At 43.7% G+C, this 23280-nt stretch overlaps 1 protein-coding gene across 1 annotated transcript in view; it reads right to left on the bottom strand.

The window, feature by feature from the left end:
- The window catches only part of scfd2 (sec1 family domain containing 2), a 78785-nt gene that overhangs the window by 4698 nt on the left and 50807 nt on the right, over nucleotides 1-23280 (bottom strand). The window contains exons 6-7 of the mRNA XM_035646504.2: nucleotides 6330-6475; nucleotides 2008-2142 (exon numbers count right to left, since the gene is read on the bottom strand). Coding sequence (XP_035502397.1) covers nucleotides 2008-2142; nucleotides 6330-6475 — 281 coding nt within the window. The remainder of the gene's footprint in view (nucleotides 1-2007; nucleotides 2143-6329; nucleotides 6476-23280) is intronic.

Below are 23280 nucleotides of genomic sequence, written 5' to 3'. Positions count from 1 at the left end.
TGTGTGCTGAGGAGGCGTGAGCTGAAATGTGCCTCCCACTCACTAAATTGTAGTGGTGTTTCAGTGTTTCTCAACCTAGGACATAGTGCAAATGAATGATCTGCCCTTTTTATTTTATTAAATAAAAACTACAAGAAAAGGAGCTTCAGTACAACCTCTTAAAGCTCATGGAAATAAGAAGCATTGAAGCAAAAAAACACAAGTAATGTAATGAATTTAATGTAAAAAAGCATTTATTGCTAGTAATTCAGCTTGATTCAGGCCACTGAAGCTATTCTGACAGCACAACAAGCAAATTTGATGGAGAAAGGGGCAATACAACAGTCATAATCATAATATTCTGTATATTTCTTGATGTCACATTGTTGTCCATCCACAGAATTTCCTGAAATTTTCCGGAGGGGGCTGTTTGTGAGATGTCTGTAAATGTTACTGACTGTCCCCCAGTAGAATTTCCAGAAAATGCCAGAGGGAGCCCACGTGAGAATACAGGAGGGCAGGAAAGTTATGTAAAATTACATTTTCCAGAGTTTATGTCTTAAAACAGCTTTAAAATAAATTACAAGGCAATATCCCACGCGGTCAAGACAGATTCCTAAGGCCCATGTAAAAAAAACATTCCTTCATGAGAAAGCACTAAGAGTGCTAACAAGCAAAAAGCAAATTGTGCTTCATAAGGGTGAGATATCCTGGGACTTTTTGCTGGTGTCAGTCAGAAGGGCATACTGCGGCTGAGTTGACTTTTTGAAGGAGCAGGAGCCAGATGTCCTGTACAAGTGGGACTCTCTCTAAACAAAGACTAAATATAGCAAACCAGACACACACAAAATATGGTAACAGACGGTTAGATATCATAGTTTGGGCCACAGTGCACAAGCTTTCAGTGGGTCATAACTCGGGCTGGGGTCCGGTGTGTGTATAGTGATACAAACTGTGCAGTATGCATAGGTCCTGTGGTTAAAAATAGAGGTTTTATTGGGGTGTTTTACTGCATAAAGGGTGTGCACTGTGCTACTATGGAACACTCCGAGTTTAGGTTTATAGCTTTGTCTGAGTTGGTGGTTCCTCGGCCAAGTTTCTTAATTTGTGTAAAACCAGGCCACGGTTACACAACCGGTCTAATTCCTCCCCCCTTGGGTAATCAGCTGTTTAAACAAGCCCATATGTGGAGAAATCATGCTGTGGACAGCGAGCTGCTTTGTGGTGGATATACATTACCCGCAAGGCCAGAACTACACGTCTGTGGCAGAAATCCGTTTGGTCAAGATATAAGTACAAACGTAAAAGTATTTCCCCCTAATACATTCACCAATTTACAAGAATAAATAAGTGGGAGAATAAGATATGAGTAAAAATGGATTCTTAAGGAAATAAGGTGTATACTACTGTCTGGTCACTAGTTTCTCCTCCAGTGTTCCTTGTTCCCGTTCAACTTTTCTTCCACGACCACACACTGAGCTCGAGCTATCTGAGGATTATGTTTTGGACTAAAAATAAATGGGATTCTTCAAGGCCGTGACCTGGTTCAATCTTTCCTTGCTTTTAATTCTTCGACATCCAACTACGTTTGAATAACGGCAGCACCTGGTGACGGTGTCAATGGCCTGCTAGAGAAACACTGAATATGCGCAGACATGAGGGGGCTCGGCAAATTGTCAAATCAGGTCAAGATCCCCCGGATCGGGAAGACGGTACTTCATTGTCCCAAGTAAGTAGGCGGCAAAGGCTGCATTAAAACGAGGCTACCTCAGTACATACTGTACAAATGTATTCGGGCTTGTGTAAATATCGCTGTGGGGACCTGAACACACTATCCCAAGAGGACCTGTCACTGTGGGGACAAACAAATGAGGTCCCCACTTGCAGAGGCTTGATCTTTGAGGATTGCGACTTGTTTTTAGGGTTAGAATCAGGTTTTTGTCAGGCGTTCAGTTGTGAGGGTTTCATTATTCCCCCCACAGGAATAGTGACACAAGTTTGCGTGAGTGTATCTGAGTGACGTCTGACCTTCATGAACATGCTGAAGCCGGTCTTGAGCAGGTCTGTGAGGCCCCCCGACGTGTGCTCGATGTCGGGGCATTCGAGTCTGTCAGGGTGGAAGACTTCCTCCAGAATCTGTCTGAGGAAAGGACGGTAGGTCGCCTGCGAACACACAACACGCCACGTAGCACACTTGAACATAATGAACGGTGAACACTCAACATATTTCCGCCCTGAATACACTTTTATTTTTAGATGCATTAGGGGTTGCAATCCTGGAGTGAAAACATTTGATTATGAATAATGAAGAGCTGTTGGGATCTGAGTGTTTTCCGAATGAGTGTCTTCCTTTTAGCCTCTGCAGAGACATGTGGAGTTATAAACAGCTCTGCTGGACCAGCAGGCCGCTGGTTTATTAGTCACTTCAGCCAAAGGACTTTGAGCACTGCTGCAATCAGGACAGAAAAACATTGCTGCGAGCTGAACGTGGCTAAAATTAGTATTTGGTCAGTAAACATCAGTTATTAATGAGGATTAATCAAATCCAGAATTAACACCCAGTCAATACTTCTGAACAAATGCTTCTCCCAATGATACATTCAACATCATCTAAACTACCATCATGCTATAATAACTTTTAAATGCATCAACTTGTTTTTTCTAGCTATAGGAGATGGTAAAACAGATTTCACATTTGAACAAAAACACGTTTGAATGGTGAAGTCATATTTCATCTTGTTTATGATGGAACATATTGTGTGTGTGTGCTGATGAACAAACGGTCGTACTTTTCTTAAGTACTTTTGATAATTCGGACACCATCAAATGAGCATTTCCTGCTCCTTGAACACAATCGTCGGCACCCGGCTTACTCCTCCAGAGTTATGAGCTGCCTGGCTGTCACGTTTACAGCAATTACTTACTTTTATCTGCTCAGTCTGACGGAGAAAAGCAGGAGGTATCAATAAAACGCTGATGAATCTCAACCAAAGCCTTATGAGTGGCTTTTAATAGTCTTAAAAGTTGATTTATGGAAGAAGAAGAAAAACATCTATAAAGGTAACAGGGAGTCAGCCTTTTTCTGCCAAGCTACCCGGGACATAAAGTACCATTTATAGCCCTCAAAGCTCCAGGATGAAGAATTCAAGACAGACTTTTTTTCTTTTATTTTAAGGGAGGGAATTTGACTGTCCCAGATAAGACTTGGCAGAGCTTTATTTGAGCACGCTGAATAGCACAAGTCTTAAAATAGAGAGGCTCGACATCTTGCAGCACTGGAGCACTGGATAACTTTCCTCATTCTACAAGAGGCTGTAGTTAAGCAGTTGGTATGTAGCTTATTGCAGCGATATGACAAAATTTAGTAAGAAACTAAGACACAAAACTTTTCCTTTCGGATGTTGTCAAAGGAACATTAGAACACTTGCAAGACTACATCTAAACTGTTGACTCAATCAAGCATTAAACACGCACGCACACTCAGACTGTTGCCCAAATACTATTGCATCATGGAGCATTACACACCCTCTTAGCTCAATATGCAGCATCAGTATGTATGGACTAAATGGACTATATTTATATAGAGCTTTTTCTAGTCTTATTGACCACTCAAAGTGCTTTGCAGCACAAGTCACATTCACCCATTCATACCGCGCGTTTTCTGTCACATTCACACACTGTTGGAAGAGCCGTCAGAGGCAACTTAGGTGTCTTGCCGAAGGACACAATGGCATGCGGACTGGGGGAAGATAAGATCAGGTTGGTGGACGACCGACACTATACCCCTGAGTCACACCCGCCGTGTTTCATTCCTAACATTAGACACACACAGCCTCCCACTCCCTCTAGTCCACGAGGAGCAGTCAAATAAGAGGGAAAACCTGCCGTCCACAATTGTATAATCACTTATTATATATACTAATATTTTGCTCCGCCAACATGTCCCAAGCTGCACGGGTCAACTTGCACAAACTGAGGTGGGAGTAAACACAATGATTCACATCTGGCTCATGATCATGCAAGCAACATCAACAACATAGAGTATAGACAACGAATCCCACCCACAGTCACGTACACTCCATTTTCATCTGCTTCCCAAAAAAGCAATTCCATTAAATCGCCACCACAAACACCCACATGATAAAAACAATACCACAATTAGTCATAGGACAATACCACTATCCCCCCAAACGTGGAATGAATATTGTCACGCTAATTGCAACCTACCACATCCATGGTGCTTCCTAGCTAGATGATTGGCAGACTGTTTCGTAACCGGATTAAACTATTCATAAAGTCAGACCAGCATTTGATCATGTCTTCAATTGCAGTTGACTAATGAACACTAAGTAAACTTGCCGCCGTGGGAAGAGGCTCCAAACTTATACAGTGCATGTGCATCGCATAGTAGGTGCAAATGAATCATAAAACCAAATTTTATCTTTAACAATGCGAAGAGCTTGCTGCAATAAAACTGCCATCATCGAGTATTTTGCCAGATCGTGTCCACCCTGCCGGAGAGGTGAGCAGACTGCAGCTGCTACCGGCTCTGATGCCGATCTATGATGAGTGTACATGTGACAGTAGAGGGGAATGAGTGTGGCTGTCTGTCTGTCTGATTAATTATGGCTGGAATAAACAAGAGCGTGATTGGAGCCATCGGAGCCCCTTTCATGTTCTCATTCGTATGTTGTATACATTAACGTATTCATTATGTAACAAATCAATTTGCTATTGTCCATATAACCCTCCACATTAACGAACACCAAAGGCGTTATTACTCGGTGCAGACATGCTGCGATGAAAACAAACGACCACATTGACCCACCACAGTGCTGAGAGTTATTTCCGGATTTCCAACAACATAGCAGCTTACAAACAACAAAAACAAGAAAAAGTAAGAGCCTCTGAACCGTATCCAAACCTCTCACTTACGCCTGAACCCAGAGGAAGAGAGAGTTCAGAGAAAAAGCCCCAGTTTTAAGGAAGACATCTTGACCGGCAAGTATCGGCTCCACCGGCGGAGGGGGATGCTTGCTGAGCGAGGGCTGATGGATTTCTGAGTTTTTCTCAAGAGAAGCCAGTGGCTGGCGGATATCACGCTGTTCTCCTTTTATACGAAACCCTCTTCAGAATTCAGCAGGAACAGGGAGAGAGCGTTCTGTCTGAGCAGAAACGCAATCTTGACAAAGATGACAAAATGTTTTTCAGCAATCATTCGGCTGCACTGAGGCAGGGTGGAGGTTGATGAGGAATCATTACCGGGATAAAAACCTTTTGGTGACAAAAAGAGAAAAAATAACACTTCTATGGTAAATTATCTTTTATATTCATTTAGCGCTTTTCGAATCTTATTGACGAGGCAACTCAGGGTTTAGTGTCTTGCCCAAGGGCACATCGGCATGCGGACTGGGGGAAGCTGGGACCGAACCGCCGACATTCGGGTTGGTGGACAACCGACTCTTACTCCTCCGCCCCGGTCGCACATGAGATCGAATTAGCTCCAGACTGCATCCTGGTGAACACTGGAGTTCCTCATTGCTTTATGACAGGATGAATTATTTATGTAAAAATTGTAAAAAAAAAAAAAAGACAAAAAGGAGAAGGGGCAAATGCATCCTGGCTAATTTAAAGCTTTTCTTCAAACTCATCTCTACTTCCAGGAGCAGTTCCTTCCCTCTGCTGTCTGTTAAAAAAAAAATAAAATCCTTGTATTTATGTCCCAGTATTCGGCAAAGAAAAACATTACAGTGTCTAGAGAAAATACCAAATTCTTTACACTTTCCTCGACTAACCTTCATGCTCCAGGCCTATAATTCTCTGATAAAAGCGACCCATTCAGAGTGAAGGACAGCGGCGGTGACGCCGACTGTCTTGAAGAAAAGGTAAGCGTCTTTTCATGAGGGCAAAGCTTTCGGATGCACAAAGAGTGGCCTTTCTGAGTTACATAAGACAGACGGTTTATGAAGAGGCTCTCACAGTGAACTGCTTCTCTGTGCCTGTGTGACGCAAACTGGAGGCTCACAAACACCACAAAGGCCGGAGGTCGCCCGCTACATCTGCGCCTGTGCTACCGCTGCGGGAAAAGAATATGTCAATGAAGACGAGGGGGGAAAAAAGTTGTGACTGTGAGTAATGTGAAAATTTAACTAAGTATTCTGCCTGCTTCACTTTGGCTGGGGAATACCGATGTGTTGTTTAAGCTGGGATGGTGAATCACAGCTGACGTGAGTGGGAATCGCAACGACTAAAGGGATCAAAGGACAGACACTTTGGATTTGTTTGGTAAAAGTGAACTGGAAAAATATGAATATTTCAACATTGCCCGTGTGTATGTGTGCGTGTGAGACCTGGTGAACTCCATCGCTGGCAGTGTAGACGGAGCGCAGCTGCTTGAGGTGATCTCTGGTGTGGCTCAAACCTCGGAGGGTCTCGAACATGTCCTCCATCGCAGAGTGGGCCCGCTCTGTGGTCAGCTCCTTGGGGTTTGCGCAGCCTGGCAACAGAGTGCTCATTAAGCATTTGTGAAAATGAAATCGCTGTAGAAGCACTGTATACAATCAAAGCTGGCCTGAGAGGAGGGCTGATCGTGCCAGGAAACGTTTGCATTTGCAAAAAAGTCAGTCATGAGATGTAGCATGTTGCATTTTGTGGGTAATTTTCTCAGCTGGGTGTGCGCTGAAACCAATTATGGAGGTTGCAGCACACCGGAGCGAGAGGACAAGGGCACCTTTATTCCCCGCTGTCTAATGAAAAGCTAATGTTCCCTCCGCTCTAAAGAAGTGATTAGGGAAGACTTGTTGTGAGATAAACCTGAAATGACAGAGCATGAGATAAAAGGGCCTAAGGGCATAAGAATGTGAAAGTGCGTGACGGAGGGTAGGAGGGTGGCAGCCAAACGCTGGCAAAAAGAAGGTCGTCCGGCACCTGCACTTTCCCCCCGTACTGCCTGCTCAGGAATGTGGCTGCCTTCTGTTAACAAGAGGGTCAGCTGTGTTATAGAGGATATAAACCAGAGAACTGTATCAGCACAGCAGGGCCCGACGAACAGCGAGAACACTGATGACTCCGTCTTTAATGCCGCATATGCAGCTTTTTTTCTTGTCTTTTACTCAGCGATGTTGCATAATGTGTATTTTAAAGGAACAGTCCGATACTCTCGACCTATGACAGACTTGCATTGACTGGATCTGTAAGCTCCGACTTCCCCTCGGTCGTGAACTGTGAACTGGGTGCTGGAATACAAGAAGATTAAGCTGCAGGAACAACTTCCTGTCTTCTCCTTCCTCAGGACTATGTCGCCACACTCTCTGATACAACTATTATACAATACCACTACATTTCATCTGCGGTTCCTTGGGATGTGGCTGTTAAAACACACAAACAGTCATGCACGTCATCAACATAAAGTGGATTCCAACCAAATTAAAACAATAGTCACGCTAATGGCTCACAGTCATTATTCTATGTCAGGATGCATACTCACAATGATAATGCTCATATGCCACCGTGCTGGAGGCGGAAACACGGAGTGCTTTCAAAATAATGAGTAATACTTTGAAAACAATTTAAAAAAAAATCTGGATGCCACATAAACCCCATTTTTAGAAAAGAGGCTAAAATGGGGACTACGTCATCGCTCCTGTGTGTTCTGCTTAACAGTCTGGCTGCAGGTTTCTGTTTACCTGAAGCTGTGAGCTTTACAGGAAGGTGAAGATAGTTCTAAAATCATGAATTCGGAAGGGAAAAAAAGCAAGAAAATACTTTCTCCAAGTCACAGAATGATTTGAAACAATGCAAAGTTGATCAAAAAAAGACTGAAATATACATCGTTGACGCGAAATTATATTGTCAGAATAGAATCCAAAATAACTTGCTTCAACATAGGGGTCTATAGGTTGTCAAATATATGATTAAAATTCTGTTGTATTTTACTTAAAATCAAAACTAAGAATACATGTGAACATGCTGGTGGCATAAGAGGAGAAGGATCATATAAAGTTAGTTAACTGTATCAGCTGTTTGGACACAATGTTGTGGCAAAGTATGCTGGAAAATAAATGCAGACTCAATATTAAGATGATTTTGTCCTTTTATAATTTTCAAATTTAGACATTTAAGATGTCTGAGTACTGTACTCTACATTATAGAGTTTGGAATAGCACTGAATGCCACTTTCTCAGTAAAAGGTACACTAGGTAGAATTACCAGGCACTTTGATTAAACTTAATAAGGCTTCGCTCAAACAGTTATGCTTGACGTCTGCCACCGCAGGGTAACCACCCAACCCCGGAAACTCAATTACTGCTCTCACTTCAACATTAGATAACAATGTATGAGCTCACGGATTATACAAATACGCGGATTTGGAACGAAAGCACAGACAGGCGGTTATATGTACTGTACGCTTTTTTTTTAAAGATAAGATCTGACATTCTCAGGACATGTGGTAAAAGTCTCCCTCCATACACAATGATACAACCCAGTGACATACTGTAAACTGATGGGCCGACAGAGCAGCTATGTCGCTCCTAACTCTTCCCTCTCAGGGCCGTCGTGAAGTGATACGACTCTCTCAAGGCTGAAAACTGACCTGCATAAATACTACTGCCTCATTTTATTTGGCACGTTATATGTATGTATGTTGAGCGACGCATCAATGGCAGCACATTGCGATAACATTACACTGATAAACTTGTTGTTTGTTCTCATTCAGCTCCTTTTAATTCCCTTCTAGATGATATCAAAATTAGCACGACAGACCTCCGCTCTGAGTCACTGTCTTGAGGAATGCGAAGTGTCTGGCCAAGTGGTTTGCTCTCCTGCGCTGCACTGGCTGTGAGGTGAACCCTTAGGAAACAACAGCAGGGCTATTTGTCGGAGTTGAGCGTGAAGACTCGGTTAGGTGTGAGATGTGGGTCTTATCTGTGCAGACACCTGCAGAGGAGAAAGGCATCCGACCACTTTGACTCCATCAGATGGTGAGTGTTTGTCCCCGGGCATTGGCATTGTCTAAGAGCTCTATATGGCTCAAAAATATGTTAAAAACAACACATGCAAGGAGTAAATTGAGTCAAACGACGTGACAGAAAGCATCTGTCAAAAGCAACAGCTGAGGAGGTGCGCATTCTCACTGTGGCTGTGGCAGGAGGCCGACATTACGGGGTGGGGTGGGGTGGGGGGTAAATTATAAGGGCTGGGCATGAGGAGATCCGTTCGAATGCTTGCGTAGTATCTGCCGTGAGAGGAACTGGTTGACATTTTGCCAAAGCAAACAGAGAAAAAAAACAAGTCTAGTTGTTTTGCTGTGGCAGGCTGTTGGATGTGGGCCCCTGCCCACGCCCGCCCGCCCGCCCGCCCTGGAGGCAATCTGTGGTTTACTGAAGATGCTGATCGAGGCACGTGCACACCCTGAGCACGGGCAGAGCCAGGTGCTGATCCGGAAACATCCAGCTTGGCTGTGAGGATGAACACCTGCGTACGAATTCATCTCACGCAACGCTGCCACGCCACCACATTTACACCACATAACATCACACATTGTCTGACATGTGCCATGCAAATATGTCATCTTAGCTATGGAAATGCGGAGTGTTTACACATCACACAGCGTATGAAAAACAAATCACATTGTTGAAGAGAATCTCCGCCCCGCTTCGGATTTCAGTTTGTTTTTAGATTGCAACATATATAGATCATGATCCATATAACCAACGAATTACAGTTGTTTAGTGAGGAAATGTAGCAGTATTGTACTGCACTGCTAATTATGGTGCAAAAACTATGCACAAACTTGGCTTCATGTAAAATCATAACAAGCTCACTGAACCTGACATAAGTAAGAATTGTGTTAGGGGACACACTGAGATTCATGTAGACACTGTCAAAGAAAAGAAGAAGAAGAATTCACTTGAAATGCAAAATTAGCAATGTTTTCGGAAGAATGTGAATAATTTTTCAATAGGCTTATAATTTCTTTCTTTTGAGCAAATATCAATCAAATAATCAGTAAAGGTGCATTTGGAGGGGACTATTGACAACTGTTGAATCAACATAAATTTGGAGTGCTATAGTCAATATGACAGCAGGACGATGTGTATGTTAATAAAAAATATATATAATGCCAATGTTCATGATACTGGAGAAACATGTACATTACCCTGGTGTTTATAATAAGGCCCTGCGATGGCGAGCTGTCCGGGGTAGACCCCGCCTCTCGCCCACTACGATTGGCCCCCACCCCACTGCGACCCTCAAGTGATAAGATGGATGGATAGATGTTTTTAATCGTTTTTGGGGACATATATCAAGCTTTGTCGACGCCGACTTGGTGATATATTTGGGCATTTAGACAAAGAGAATACAGGAGGACGCCAGCTGTGTCTGTGGTAACGCTGGGGTCATACTGGTGCTGCCTCTGTATGACAAACCAAAAAAACTTTCTAGCATCTAATATTGCACAAGAGTTGAACACACAATTTGTTTAGTAATGAAGTTTTAAAAAATCTGGAAGTAGGAAGTCATTTGTGTTCATTAACGGCGATACAGGAAACACTGCCTCTGATAAACAACACGGGGAGAACATTACATCTGAGAAAAAACCAAAACCACAGCCCGTTTCCTCAACAACCCTCAAAACACTGCAACAACTCTCCATCCATGCCTGACCCCCCAATCAAAACTAATGGCTCTGTACTGTACTTATCCGTGGAATGTAGACAACACGACTACTTATAAATATCCTGGATTATTTTTGAAACCTGATCAAAAATTCTTTTCTGTTCTGCGAAAAAGAATGGGAGTACGTGATTTTCGGAGGGAGAGGGCGGGACAGTCAGACACACAGAGAGAGGGAGGGAGGCACGCAGCAGAGAGATTCTTTATATCAGATGATTTAAGTCTGTGTGGAATGCTGGGGACGGAAATCTCTTCGCTACTGAACTTCAGGATGAAAGACTAGAGACAAGAGTGGGTGTTGTCCAGAGCTAAATGCCTCACGTCCCTTCTCCCTCACAAGATGCTAGCCGTCACCATGGCAACCATATGATCTCGAGGTCAGGGAGAAGTCACTTTTTGCATTGTATTGTCATGAGACACAATAAGATGAGGAAATAGAAAGACACACAAATAGGTTTCAAAGAAGTTCCAAATCATTTAGCTTGAGCTCTTTTACTTTGCCAGAAGAGCAAGTCCAAAGTGCACGGAGAAATGAAAAAAAATAGAAAAATGACACACACACACAGAAGGGTTAGACAGCCCTGTAACAAAAGCATGAACGATTTTGATCTGCTGCTCTGCAGTTCAGGAGAACTGTGGACTGTGCATACACGTGTGGTACATTCCTTCATAACATCAAGGTGACTGGTATTGCAGAGAAAGATACTTCAGGACAGGCAGGACCATCTCATTGAAAACATTTTCAAAACTGGCTAAGGAAATCATTAGCCAGTAGAAATACAACCACATATATAGAACTTCTATCATTTATTTTATTAAAAATGTAAACAAATTGATTAATTCACATTAATCTCTACCCCCCGCTGTTAAGTATTTGGAGTTGGGCACATCAACATGAGCCGTCGACAGTGCTGATTCTCCACTTCCCTTCGCAGGAGGCTGCACAATGTGATGACGTATTTGATCATCAGTCCAACCTCAAACGATGGGAAAACCATTACGGAAAATGTGACAGAATTTTGGCATGTCTGCTTGATGTATTGAGAATATAATAAGGGCCAACGAGGTGCTATAGACGCTGGAAAAACTAAGTGCAATGGTGGGCCGCAACTCCTCGACAGGCGACAGGCGGCGGTCAGCGGTCGGCTTGCTGTGTCAGCACAGTAGAAGTCGTCTGAATTCCGGCGGTGAGTTTAATCCTCTTCAGAGAGAGAGAGAGAGAGGCTGAGAAAAAACACAAGACCCGGTAATCTGGTCTGCTCCAATTCACAGACTCTTGAGGAAGTGCAGAACAATGCCCCTCATGCTGAGCTTTACACAACCACACACACAAGCCACAGTATGCCAGCATCCGAAGCACCCGTGCTCCGCTGATCAATCACGCGCCGAGGAGGGTGCGGCCTCAGCTCTGTCACTGATACATGTAGAGCAAACTTGTCACGGTTAGCGTCGGCCGCAGGCAGCATGGCTGTGGGGAGCAACACCGTCTCCTGCGTGCTTTGATGTCCGCCGGGCGGTGGCGTTCGGCGGACGGGGCGTGTGTGGGCTGCTCGGTGGCTTGGCAACAAGCCCCTCATGTTGTGCTGTCTGCTTACAGACGCGAGGAGATCAAACGGCGGGCATGTAGGACTCTACCCAGCGCGGGGGGGGGGGGGGGGGGGGGGGGCACATTGTCGACGCCCAAGGGAGTTCCTGCCTTCGTGGATAAAGTGATATAGTAAATGACAAGAATGAAGGTAAACATATGCATTGCCAGAAATAGAGGAGAGAATGTGTTTGAACGTACATGTGTGTGTGTGATGAATGTGGGGGCAGAGGCCTAAAATCACAGGGTACTGATCTGCTCAATTAGAGAGCGGGAGCCACTAATTTCCCCCCCTCTGACTTAAGGTCTTTTTAAGCAGATTAGACGCACGCACACGCGCACTAATGCGCAGCGAAAAACAGACACCGCTCGAGGAACTCCTGGCACCTCTGCGGATGCACAAGGCACACATGAAAAAGAAACTAATGTGTAATAGGCACGTCCAAAACAGACTGATGACGACAACATTTTTTTTGATGCTATTAAATTAACAAAAGTGGATCTGGACGCGCCCATGAATGTACTCACTGTACAGTGAGCACTCACTAAGGAGGATTTTCCCTCTTCTTTAATTTCAAATTTCACTCGATTTTCCCAGACGATGACTGATTCATGACCAGCATTAACAGCGGGGGAAAAAAATTTGATCACTGAAAATAATCAACTCGTGCCATAATCTTGGGGCTCACTCTTTGATACTGTTCCTCATGATTTGTGTTTCACATCGCCGTCGTCTTCTATTAGCTGGACTATCAGACGTACTTAAGTTCACTTTGATCCATTGCGATTACAGTGCTGTGTGTGTGTGTGCGTGCGTGAGTTAATGGCAGCGTGTCATAATCAAGGTGGTTACAGTGCTTTAAGCATGGTTTCAAGTCAGACCAGTGAAGTCTGGCAAAGAGCAGAGAATGCCACCGACTGCAGACCTGGGCAAAATTACAACTCCGCACGCAATGCAACATGAGTCCCCTCCTTCATATGTGGTGGGGGGAGTGTGTGTGTGTGTGTGTGTGTGTGTGTGTGTGTGCAAGCGGAGTACTATGGGGGATGTTAAACAAACCCATTTTCCCTGTCACATTAACAGAGGATGTCTGGCTAACTGGATATACAATATGTTACAGTAGTTCTCCTGTCTCATAATTTTCCAGAGTAGTTACATAACAGCTTCCCGGTGGAACACACAGTGGCTTTTCCACATGTCCACAGCAGACTATTCACCGTCAGATTTACTGGATGCACATAGGCAAATCATGCAAACAAATGTTGCACTGATACCCAGTGCATGGTCATATCGAAGAAATGTGATGTCTGAATGTTGTCACCGTGGAGATGCTTAGCTGAGCTACAGATTGTAAGTAACTGTAGGGCTCTCTCCATAGTTCCTTAGTGTGATGCTGCTAACAGGGGTGGAACCTTTTTGTAGTACAGTGCTGTTTAAGTTAATATCATTAATTCAACACTGTACAGTATATGGAAGGCAAAATGACTGTGTTGGAAAAGTACGATTTTAACACCATTGTTTCACACCAGTGGTATACTCCCTGTTCCCTTCTACAAGTAACTTGTTTGTACACTGATCTGTATCATTTTCTTTTTTTTAAACTGGAAGTACAATTCCGGGGATCCACTAGGATTGATTTAAATCTCATCCAGTAATTTCTGCACAATATGAAACTCTTATTCCAAACTCGTCAAACTTGCATGAGTTGTGTAATCAGCACAGTGAACACAAGTATGCATTCATTTTTGCCAAAGCTACATTGTTATCAGGTAATGCAGTCCAGACTTAGCAACTAAAGTGCAATGTAAGATATCTCATGGTAAAAGAAATGACGGTATAAAATGTCTGTAAAGATTCTCAGTCATCCAGGTTCAGGGGTGCTATATAGGAGGCAACAGGGAAATTGCATATCACACAGTTGATAATGCTCAATATGCAAGTCACATCCTTGCCCACTGGGAGGTGGTGGAAACAAGCTGCAAACACAAATGTGAAAAATGATTACTTCATAAAGTTGATATGGCCAACACTTCCCTAGCCGTACATTTAGGAGATACTGTGTGGGCCAACGTCAGCAATCTGTTGGAGTCGTGTCACCTGCCGTATATACAAATCCCATTTAAATGTCCTATTAGCTCTGTTTTTGGTCAACACTAACTCTCTACTTTAAAGGACGATAACATTTTTTTTTCACATTTTCACCTATTTACTACAAATATGTTGAACCATTTTGCAAACCACAACACTGAATTTTAGAAATTTGAACTTTTAAAGTTTGTATTTACTTTTTGTCAATGATACATTTTCATTAACAAGCAAAACAAACTTGCAGACTTGGGCAGACTGACTAACTGTACCGACAGCAATTGATGATACAAATCTGATAATTGTAAATAACAAATGCTTTGCGGTTAAGCTAAAGTTAAACCTGCAAAGCAAATCTTTGAGGAGTGTATGTGCTCTTGTGTACTTAGGTTGTCTTGAGTTCATATAGTGTGTCACAAGGTGCTTATCTGGGCAGTCTGCAGGATTTATGTATCTGTGGGTGAGGACGTAGTTGACATGGCAACCCATTGCATTCACACAAGCTGAAAGGGCCGCTCGCACTGTATGAGCACACTACAGCTCATAAAATCTCAGGGCCTCTCTCTTTGTGTGCGTCTGCGTGCATTAAAGTGTGTGTGTGGTGTGGTACCTGAGCACGCATGTGTGTATGAGCATCTGGCATGCGTTTTGAATTATCAGCAGTGGCTTGTCCCGCTACGTGAAATAAGAGATCTTTAATTAACAGTGAAGGAGATTTAATTATATTTTCAAGGCCAAACGTATCATGCATTTGGCTGGTCATGACCTAGTTATATAACGAAGAAGGACAAAAGAAAGAAAAAAAGAAAATCTAACACCTGTTTATACAAAAATACTTAAGTATGAAAGAATTAAGTGATGCCTTCCCTACAAAAAGTGAAAACTCAGAATCAACAGATAAGTCAGTTCCTTGACCTGTAACGTTGCAGCCACAAAGCCACAGTGCTGTGAGCATGTCAGAGACCGGGACGCTTTCTTCAGATTGGCATTTTAATGTACTGATCACCTTATCAAATAATAGGACTCATATTTCCAAATGTTTAAAAAAAAGAGAAAGAAGAAAATATGCAAATGACCTCAAAGAAAGAAAAACATCCCTCTCCAGAAGATCGGGCACTGAACCCAGCTCAACCTGCAGGGCTGCTACACAATCATACCTGCCTGTGTGTGAAGGAATGTCATTAGCACAGTGATGAATGAGCGCATGTGCGCGCGCGTGTGCGTGTGTGTTTTACAGGCCAGGACAGAGAGTGATTTTTAATTTGGTGAAAAATGCTGTGTTTGTGCGCACACAGATGATTAGGTGGTGTTCACAAATGTGAATGTGTGTGTGTGTGTGTGTGTGTGTGTGTGTGTGTGTGTGTGTATGTGTGTGTGTGTGTGTGTGTGTGTGTGTGTGTGTGTCCGAGCTGGTCGGGAACAGTTTTCATCACTCCTCAATTCGAGACCATTCCTGAGGCCGGGCGTCAGCGGCCTGCAGACATCGGGCCATTCCACAGAAAAAAAAAAGTGCTCACAGTGTTTTCCTTTTTTCTAATCTCCCAGCAGGAGCTGGCAACACCTGAGCTCCTCGAACTGCTGACAAAGACCTCGACTGTTGGGACTGTGATGTGAGATTAGACATCTCATTTAAACAAGTCACTGTGTGCAGGCATGCTATCAGATAATCCTGCCGAGGTCACCATCTCTCTCGACTTTACTGAGCAAGGCGGTGGGGCCAGTCAGTGCTTTTATAGGTAAACTCCATGAGAGCTAAAAGTGAGGTTATTCTGCCCTCTGCAGGACGACAGCGACAGTGCAGTACAGTGAACTACACACAGCACACTGAGGATGGAATAATGGCAGCTTGTTATGAGTTGGACTACAGCTGAATGAATAACGTCTACTTTCACTGCAGGAATGCAGTTCCTGCAACAGTCTAAACAGTATAAAACTTTATTACAGTATATGAGTAACAGGTAAACCTTTATTAGAGTGGAGGGTATTCCTCTGAGACTAGTTAACTTGTTTTCCACTCATAGAGAGCCCTCTGCTGGTCAAAGGCGGACCTGCACATAGCAACGTGTTTCATCTGCCTGAGTAGGACAACTCTAACACAGGCTAAGAACGTGGGGGAAGTTGCTTTGGACAAAAGGGTTTGCCAGAATAATGTAGTGCAGTGCTCATGTAATAATTCCCTTTTCAAATAAGTTCCTCGGAGTTTAAATCAATGTAAATCTATTGCTAAACAACTAGCAGATGTTGTATTGCTATTCTGCTATTAAAGATATTGATTGAACATAGTTTAACTTTATTTAAAATACCACACGTCTAAATTACTCAAACATTAACCCTGAATGTCCAATTGTCACCTTTTAAACTTCAACAAAAAGCCTCGGATATACATTTTCTGGCCTCATTGGGACTTATCCATGATGTCACAGATCATATGATGTGATAGATTGTCTCTATAGGCCTGTCCCTTGCGTAGACATCTTGGGAAAAAAAGGGAAGTAAACAATGCACTGCCTGCGCAGCAATGCTGGCGGCCAGGGCGAGAATCACTAACATTTCAATGCTGCCATTTCATGAGGAGATCAGAGTTGAGTTTAAGAGAAAAAAAAGCCCGGTCAACACACATTATGTAATCACCCCCAAAAAAATAATCCTGAAACACCTGCACTGATGTCAGAGCGCTGTGTTTTTAAAACTAGGCTGGGACTTTTCTAAGGGTCCGAACACGTAATCACTCATTACAGTTACTGTTTTATCAGGGTTTCAATCTGTATCACTGTTATATCAAAGTCAACATGGTGGTCACCGGTGGAGCAATCCCAACAGCTTGCTGAACCAGCGTGGCCTGAATAGCACGGGGCCATAAAGCCCGGAAAGAGGAAGGTCACAAACAAGGTCAAACGTGAGTAAACAAGGACTTCCTCCCCGAGGCTCAAATGTGCACCTGGGCTTCTCATCACTGCTCCTCTCTGCTGTGAGCCTGCTCAGCGCCAGGGAGGCACATGTGGCCCAGAGGAAACAAGCTCACAGCACCGCTGCTCTCCAACATTGAAGCACACGCACAAGATACTGAGTTGCGGGGAGAAAAAAAATGTGCCGGCTAATAAGGGTTCAATGGACCACCTCCCGAGTTTTCATGAGTAACCGTGGTTGGATTGCCTTCAGCAAAATGTTGACAAAGAGCCACATGCAGCTGCGCACAGATCGCTGGTTGTTCGGAGTCAATGAAACATTGGCTCCACGTATCCACAGGGAGGGACCAGGATGAATCTTTGTCTCGCTGACACTTTGATCCTCGTCTGTCTTGTTTCCCCTCTGAACAAAATTGTCACATTCATATCAGCAGCGGCACAAATGAGTGTATGCTTTCGTTTCTCGTCTTATGTTCATCTTGTGTGCAAGACTGATGCACGTGTCAGGTAAAAACAACCCATGTTGTCAGCGTTACGAAGCCCAAAGACAAATGTTCGGTCTGTATCTAATGGAAAAAAAAAAAAGCTAATGGGATTGCACTACTTTCTTTATGTGTTCCTCTTCTTTCTTTCTATATCACCATCGCCCCTAGGGTCTTCACCTGGGGCCCTGCAAGGCCCGTGTAGCTCTGCCATACACAGTGGGGAGCAGGATAGAAGAGGGCGGGAGGAGGAGAGGGTGGCAGGTGTGTCCTGCCCTCCCACCATGTTTTCGCAAACAACCCCCACATTTCAGGATTCTAAATCTCTCACAGTCTGAGGAATCATCACCCTCAAAAGCCCCTCCCCTGCGCTCTGCAAGAGTAATGGAGGGTCCAGACGCACGTGCAAGCGTACAAATGAATAAATAAATAAAAAGACACCTAATTTATCCAAAATGCAGGTCAAAAAAAATGATCCTGCATAGCATTATTGAGACAGAGGAGGTGGTGAGCTACAGATGAATAAGAGCACTGTTGGAGACGTTCAGGGGGGCAGCTCTTATTTTGACAGTTCCTGTGTCCTGGAGGAAAACGGCCTCTTGTCTGTTTGTTTTTCAAGGAGAAACATCTGCACATCTGTGGTGTTTCTTACCCAGCAACAACATGCTGGGTTAGAGTTACAAGCTGCAACGGAGCACAAGAACGCATAAACACATGTGCGCCGTAGAACACACACACACACACACACACACACACACACACACACACACACACACACACACACACACACACACACACACACACACACACACACACACACACACACACACACACACACACACACACACACACACACACACACACACACACACACACACAAATGTGGGACAGATACTCAAATGTAAGGATAATGTTAATTTGAGGATGACGCACTGTATCTCCTCTGTACTATACATTGGCTATAAATCTGAAGTAATGTAAAATACACATGTTTTATAATCAGATAGGAATTCCACAATACTTCAAAGGCAGCCCGAGGAATGTCGCCTAATGTCGGGGCTGCTGGGACAACATGGCGAGCATGTGGCTGCGGCAGCTTCCCTCCAGTCTAGTCTACGTCTATGTCTATATTATTAGGTCTATACTATAGAATGGACACATTTACTGTTTTCTGGCTGTAATGGCATTTGTGTTGTATTACTACATATTGAACCAAGACATCCAAGGCTCAAAAACAACTCGTAAACAAATATCGTGTCAGCTCTCACATATTTCACTCGGCCCGAACATCTGGCCTTTGTCACAGGCCTCAAAAACAAAAAACAAAAAAAAGTTGAGTTACCCAGCATCGCTCTGTGGGATGCTGGTGAAGTGATGTACGCAGGAGCGTTTTGATCGCTGATGCAGTAGATACGTTGGTGCCGTTTTCAACATGGCCACTGGGGCGCACTGTTACACTGCTCACTAGAATCCTGCCGCGCACACTTCCACAGACACAAACACGCACACATATCAGCCCCCACTCCAAAACACACCGCCGCTGCCACGGCGAAGCGGTTTTCCCTCGTTCTCCTGAGGGAGATCAGCATCGCAATTTTTTTTTTTTTTACTGCATCCAGCTTCTCCATCTCATATAATACAGAGGGGTTGTGGTCCAGATGTGAGGCACTAACTCTAAACCTGCTAAAAACACAGTCACTTTCCCTCCTCCTCTGATGTCAGTGTGTGTTTTCCTGTCCATTTTTAACCTCGAAAACTACTCCTCACTTTCTGGCCATGCTTTTTTTTTCGCTGTCTTTTGAAACTAATGACATATTACAGGAACCACAAAAACAGAAATTCAACTTTCTGCAGACCAAAGTACAGACACTCTATGTATTTCAATTTTAATGTGGTTAGAATTTGCCTGACAACACAAGTTGGAATAGAGAAAACATGCTGAGGCAAAATGTATTTGATTTAAACAGGAGAGGATTTCTGGTTTAAGACCAGTCATATCAATTTATCACAGCCAATGTTTGACTTCGTTCTGTTCTTCAGCCGCCAGAAAACATTTCAGTGTAAGTGCAGCGTGCAGCGACACTGCCCCAAAACGTATACAGCCACCGCCTCATCCTCCTGGATCTTCTCTTTTATTATTCTGCACCTTTCTTTCAATTTACACTGGTCAAATACTTGGGTGTGACATGTAAGATGGACAAAGTGCAGGGTTCATCAAACCGCAGCAGGGAGGCGCTTTGACACATGGAGAAACGGTGACATGTAAATAGGCGGTGATGGTTGAAAACGGAGGCTTGACGTGATCTGCAATAGCGTGTGAGGCACTAATGGACTATCATGCTGGACACAGGTTGACACTTGAGAAGAGACACCGAGGCGTGACAGCAGACACAGGCCTTTGCAATCAAGACAAGGAAAACGGATTCTTAGAAAGAAATAATACTGTATGTCGATGCCTAATGCGACGCCGTTACAAAGATTCAATATGCGGATATCGATATTTCAAGAGGCAACAGAGAACTTTCGTGCCCCTAGTGGTTCCAGGTGGTATTGTTGTTTGGTCACTGTTGTAAAGACGCCGGTAAGGACGCAGGTACATTTCCTCAGAAAGCAGAAAACAACCATAAAAATACCAATTTGGACAACCCACCTCTTGTTAAACTTGTGGTAGTATTAATGGTTGTGTTACTTCCTGATCGAGTAGACAGAAGACAAACTGCGTGTCATTTCTGAAGCCTCTCGAGTCCCGGAGGTCTCTCCACGGAAAGAGTGCTCAGTGCAAGGTTCACTCTTTGTTTCATCTCTCTTTTATTTCGATCACTCGCCTTCTTCGTCTACTTTTGATCCTCCATCAGTTGGATTCTTTGTCTCTTGCGAGGTTTAGTTGTTTTTGGCAATTTCGGCTATTCCACCGTCTTCCATTTCCATCACTGGGGATGGATAGATACAAGGAGAACACTGTGCCGTAAAATGAGTCGTCACAAAACCCACGTCCTGGTGGCCAAGAGAATAACATGGTTTCTAAATAACTTGGCTGCATTAGCCATGGGACTGCAAGGTAGCAGACGTGGACGTATAAATTGTATGATATATTTCAATTATCTGTTTTATGTGGAATAGAAATACATTAAACATGTTAGTCAGGCTTAAAGAACACAATGTGTTTTAGTTAAAAACGCCAGTTTCTAGGCAATAAGCCCAGACTCCAAGAATATATTGGTCCATGTTGGACAGTAGATGTTAATCTTTGCACTTTTTGTACCAAATACACGAACAAACAAGACATAACGTTCTTTTGCTTCCTTTGAACAGAGCAGAAAGCCTGCAGAAAGTGTCAGTTAGTGTCCTTCGTTTTTTGCACAACAATCCTCCTACATAACTTCTTCTATCAAGAGACATCATTAAAACATTGCTGTAAGATCTCTGTGTTATTAAGTTTCACATCTATTTTGGTAGAGAAAATGAGCAGTCATCCACAGGAGAGAAGGATCGGTAGCATCCTCCAGGGGGAGGACGGGGAACTTAGCAAACTTAATTGTGGCCTACTAGTGTCTGTGTGGTGTCATTTTTAAAAGAAATAAGAAGAAACAAGCCCTAAACATTGAACTCATGAATTCAGAAAAGGTACAAGGTCTGTATTTTAGCACGTTTGGTGGTGGACACATAAAACCTGTCAAACACTAGAAATATTCCGATGAACTGAAGAGAACTGTGAGGGCAACCAACCAGACAGGCCGTAACATACAGTACATCCAACACACCCAGAGATACACGCTGCCCGATTCATGAAACGCCACGATCATGTGTCAGCTCAGCGGCTGAGAGCGCTTAGCCCGATGGTAAATGCTCAGTCCCACCCACTGGGAAGCATGATAATGTGATAATGTGCATGGCCGCCCTGGCTGCCCTGAGTGTAGCCGGGCCGCTCTGAGCTCCACGCCACCGAGCTGGAAGAGCTCTGAGGAACGGCACGGCTCCGGGTCAGCCTCACCGCCAGGGTGATCACTGGTGAACTATGGAGCAAAGGGTGGTGCAATTCATGGCAGGGCATCATTTCCTCTGCCAAGGCGGCTGGATTACCCAATGAAAGTCAGACGGACACACTGAGGAACCAACACACAGCCTACAGTCTAATGCCGACAATCTGAGCACAGAAAGAAAGAAAGAAAGAAAGAACGAAGAAAAAAGTGGATAGTATTAATTGTAAATCACTCTTTATAAATTCACACATTGCTAGAAGGGAACTGTCGAGCTTCTTGGCTTCATATCCTCAGCGCCTTTCCAAATAATGCATAATTAATTTTTCTATTTGTTTTACAAGCACACTGCCTCAAGTGCTGATCTGAAAACTCAACACCAGGAATATTTCTCAATTTCAACTCATGAAATGAGATTTTTATGATGTTTAAAAATGTTTAATATTATCTCGGGAGAAGCGCCAAACATAAACACGCAAAGCAAGATGTCGAAGATATTCACACATCTATTTCAGAACGGGAGGAGGCCGCACGGTCACATCGTTCTCAACTGGAGAAAACAAAAACTTTTACGCCGACTTCCCGAAAAGCTAAAATATACTACACAAGCCATTTCCACAGCCATCTTGTGCCCCTGACCCGTTTCCAAACTCTCCATTTTCTGGGTGCAGCCGAGCGTTTTCTGTAAAAGTACACCTTCTAAATGAATAAGCACTTCCTGCTCCAGTCAGGGTTGGGGTTCACGAAGGGGGGTTGGACTCTGAAATGTCCCATTCTCTCTTTTTCTATTTTCTTCCTCTCTCTCTTTCCTTCTCAACTCCAACAGAAAAAAAAATACTAAGTCAAGACCAGGGTTTTCAGTTCACTTGAAGTCTTTCAAACACACGGCTAACATCTCACATACTTATCAAATTATAGGAAGGCTCTGTTACACAGACTTTATTGGAGCATACATCAAATTAATGGCCAATTTTACAACTACAACTGAAACTCTCGGTTCCCATTAAATCAACTAATGTAAACACACAGAATGATATTTTCGTAGGAGAAAAAAACATCCAGGAGATGAAGAAAGATAGAAGAAAACAATGTGAGGCGGAGGACGGGACTGTATATTTACTGTGAGTAGGCAAAAAAAAAGTTTTTTCCAAAGCATCAACTCTGACTTGAGGACAGAAATGCTCACACAGCCGTAGACAAATGTAATATGTAGACACACACACACACACACACACACACACACACACACACACACACACACACACACACACACACACACACACACACACACACACACACACACACACACACACACACACACACACACACACACACACACACACACACACACACCCATTAGACAGGAGGGAGGACAGATAGAGGACAGGGTGGTGCAACTGATGAAAAGACACGATTAACCTTTGATCCTCACCCCGCGTCATGCACGTATATGCGTGAGTGCACGCAGGCCTAGTCGCTGAGTGTGAGCTAGTGTGTGTGAAGAGAGGGAGAGTGTGTGTGTGTGTTGGTTGAATGATAACTGTGCTATGTGCTCGGAGACAGATAGATAATTTTGACGCTGCTCAGA

The sequence above is a fragment of the Scophthalmus maximus genome, chromosome 13 (genome assembly GCF_022379125.1).
Source record: "Scophthalmus maximus strain ysfricsl-2021 chromosome 13, ASM2237912v1, whole genome shotgun sequence".
Taxonomy (NCBI): domain Eukaryota; kingdom Metazoa; phylum Chordata; class Actinopteri; order Pleuronectiformes; family Scophthalmidae; genus Scophthalmus; species Scophthalmus maximus.
The sequence above is the reverse complement of the archived record's forward strand: the minus strand, read 5'-3'. Positions and strand labels throughout refer to the sequence as shown.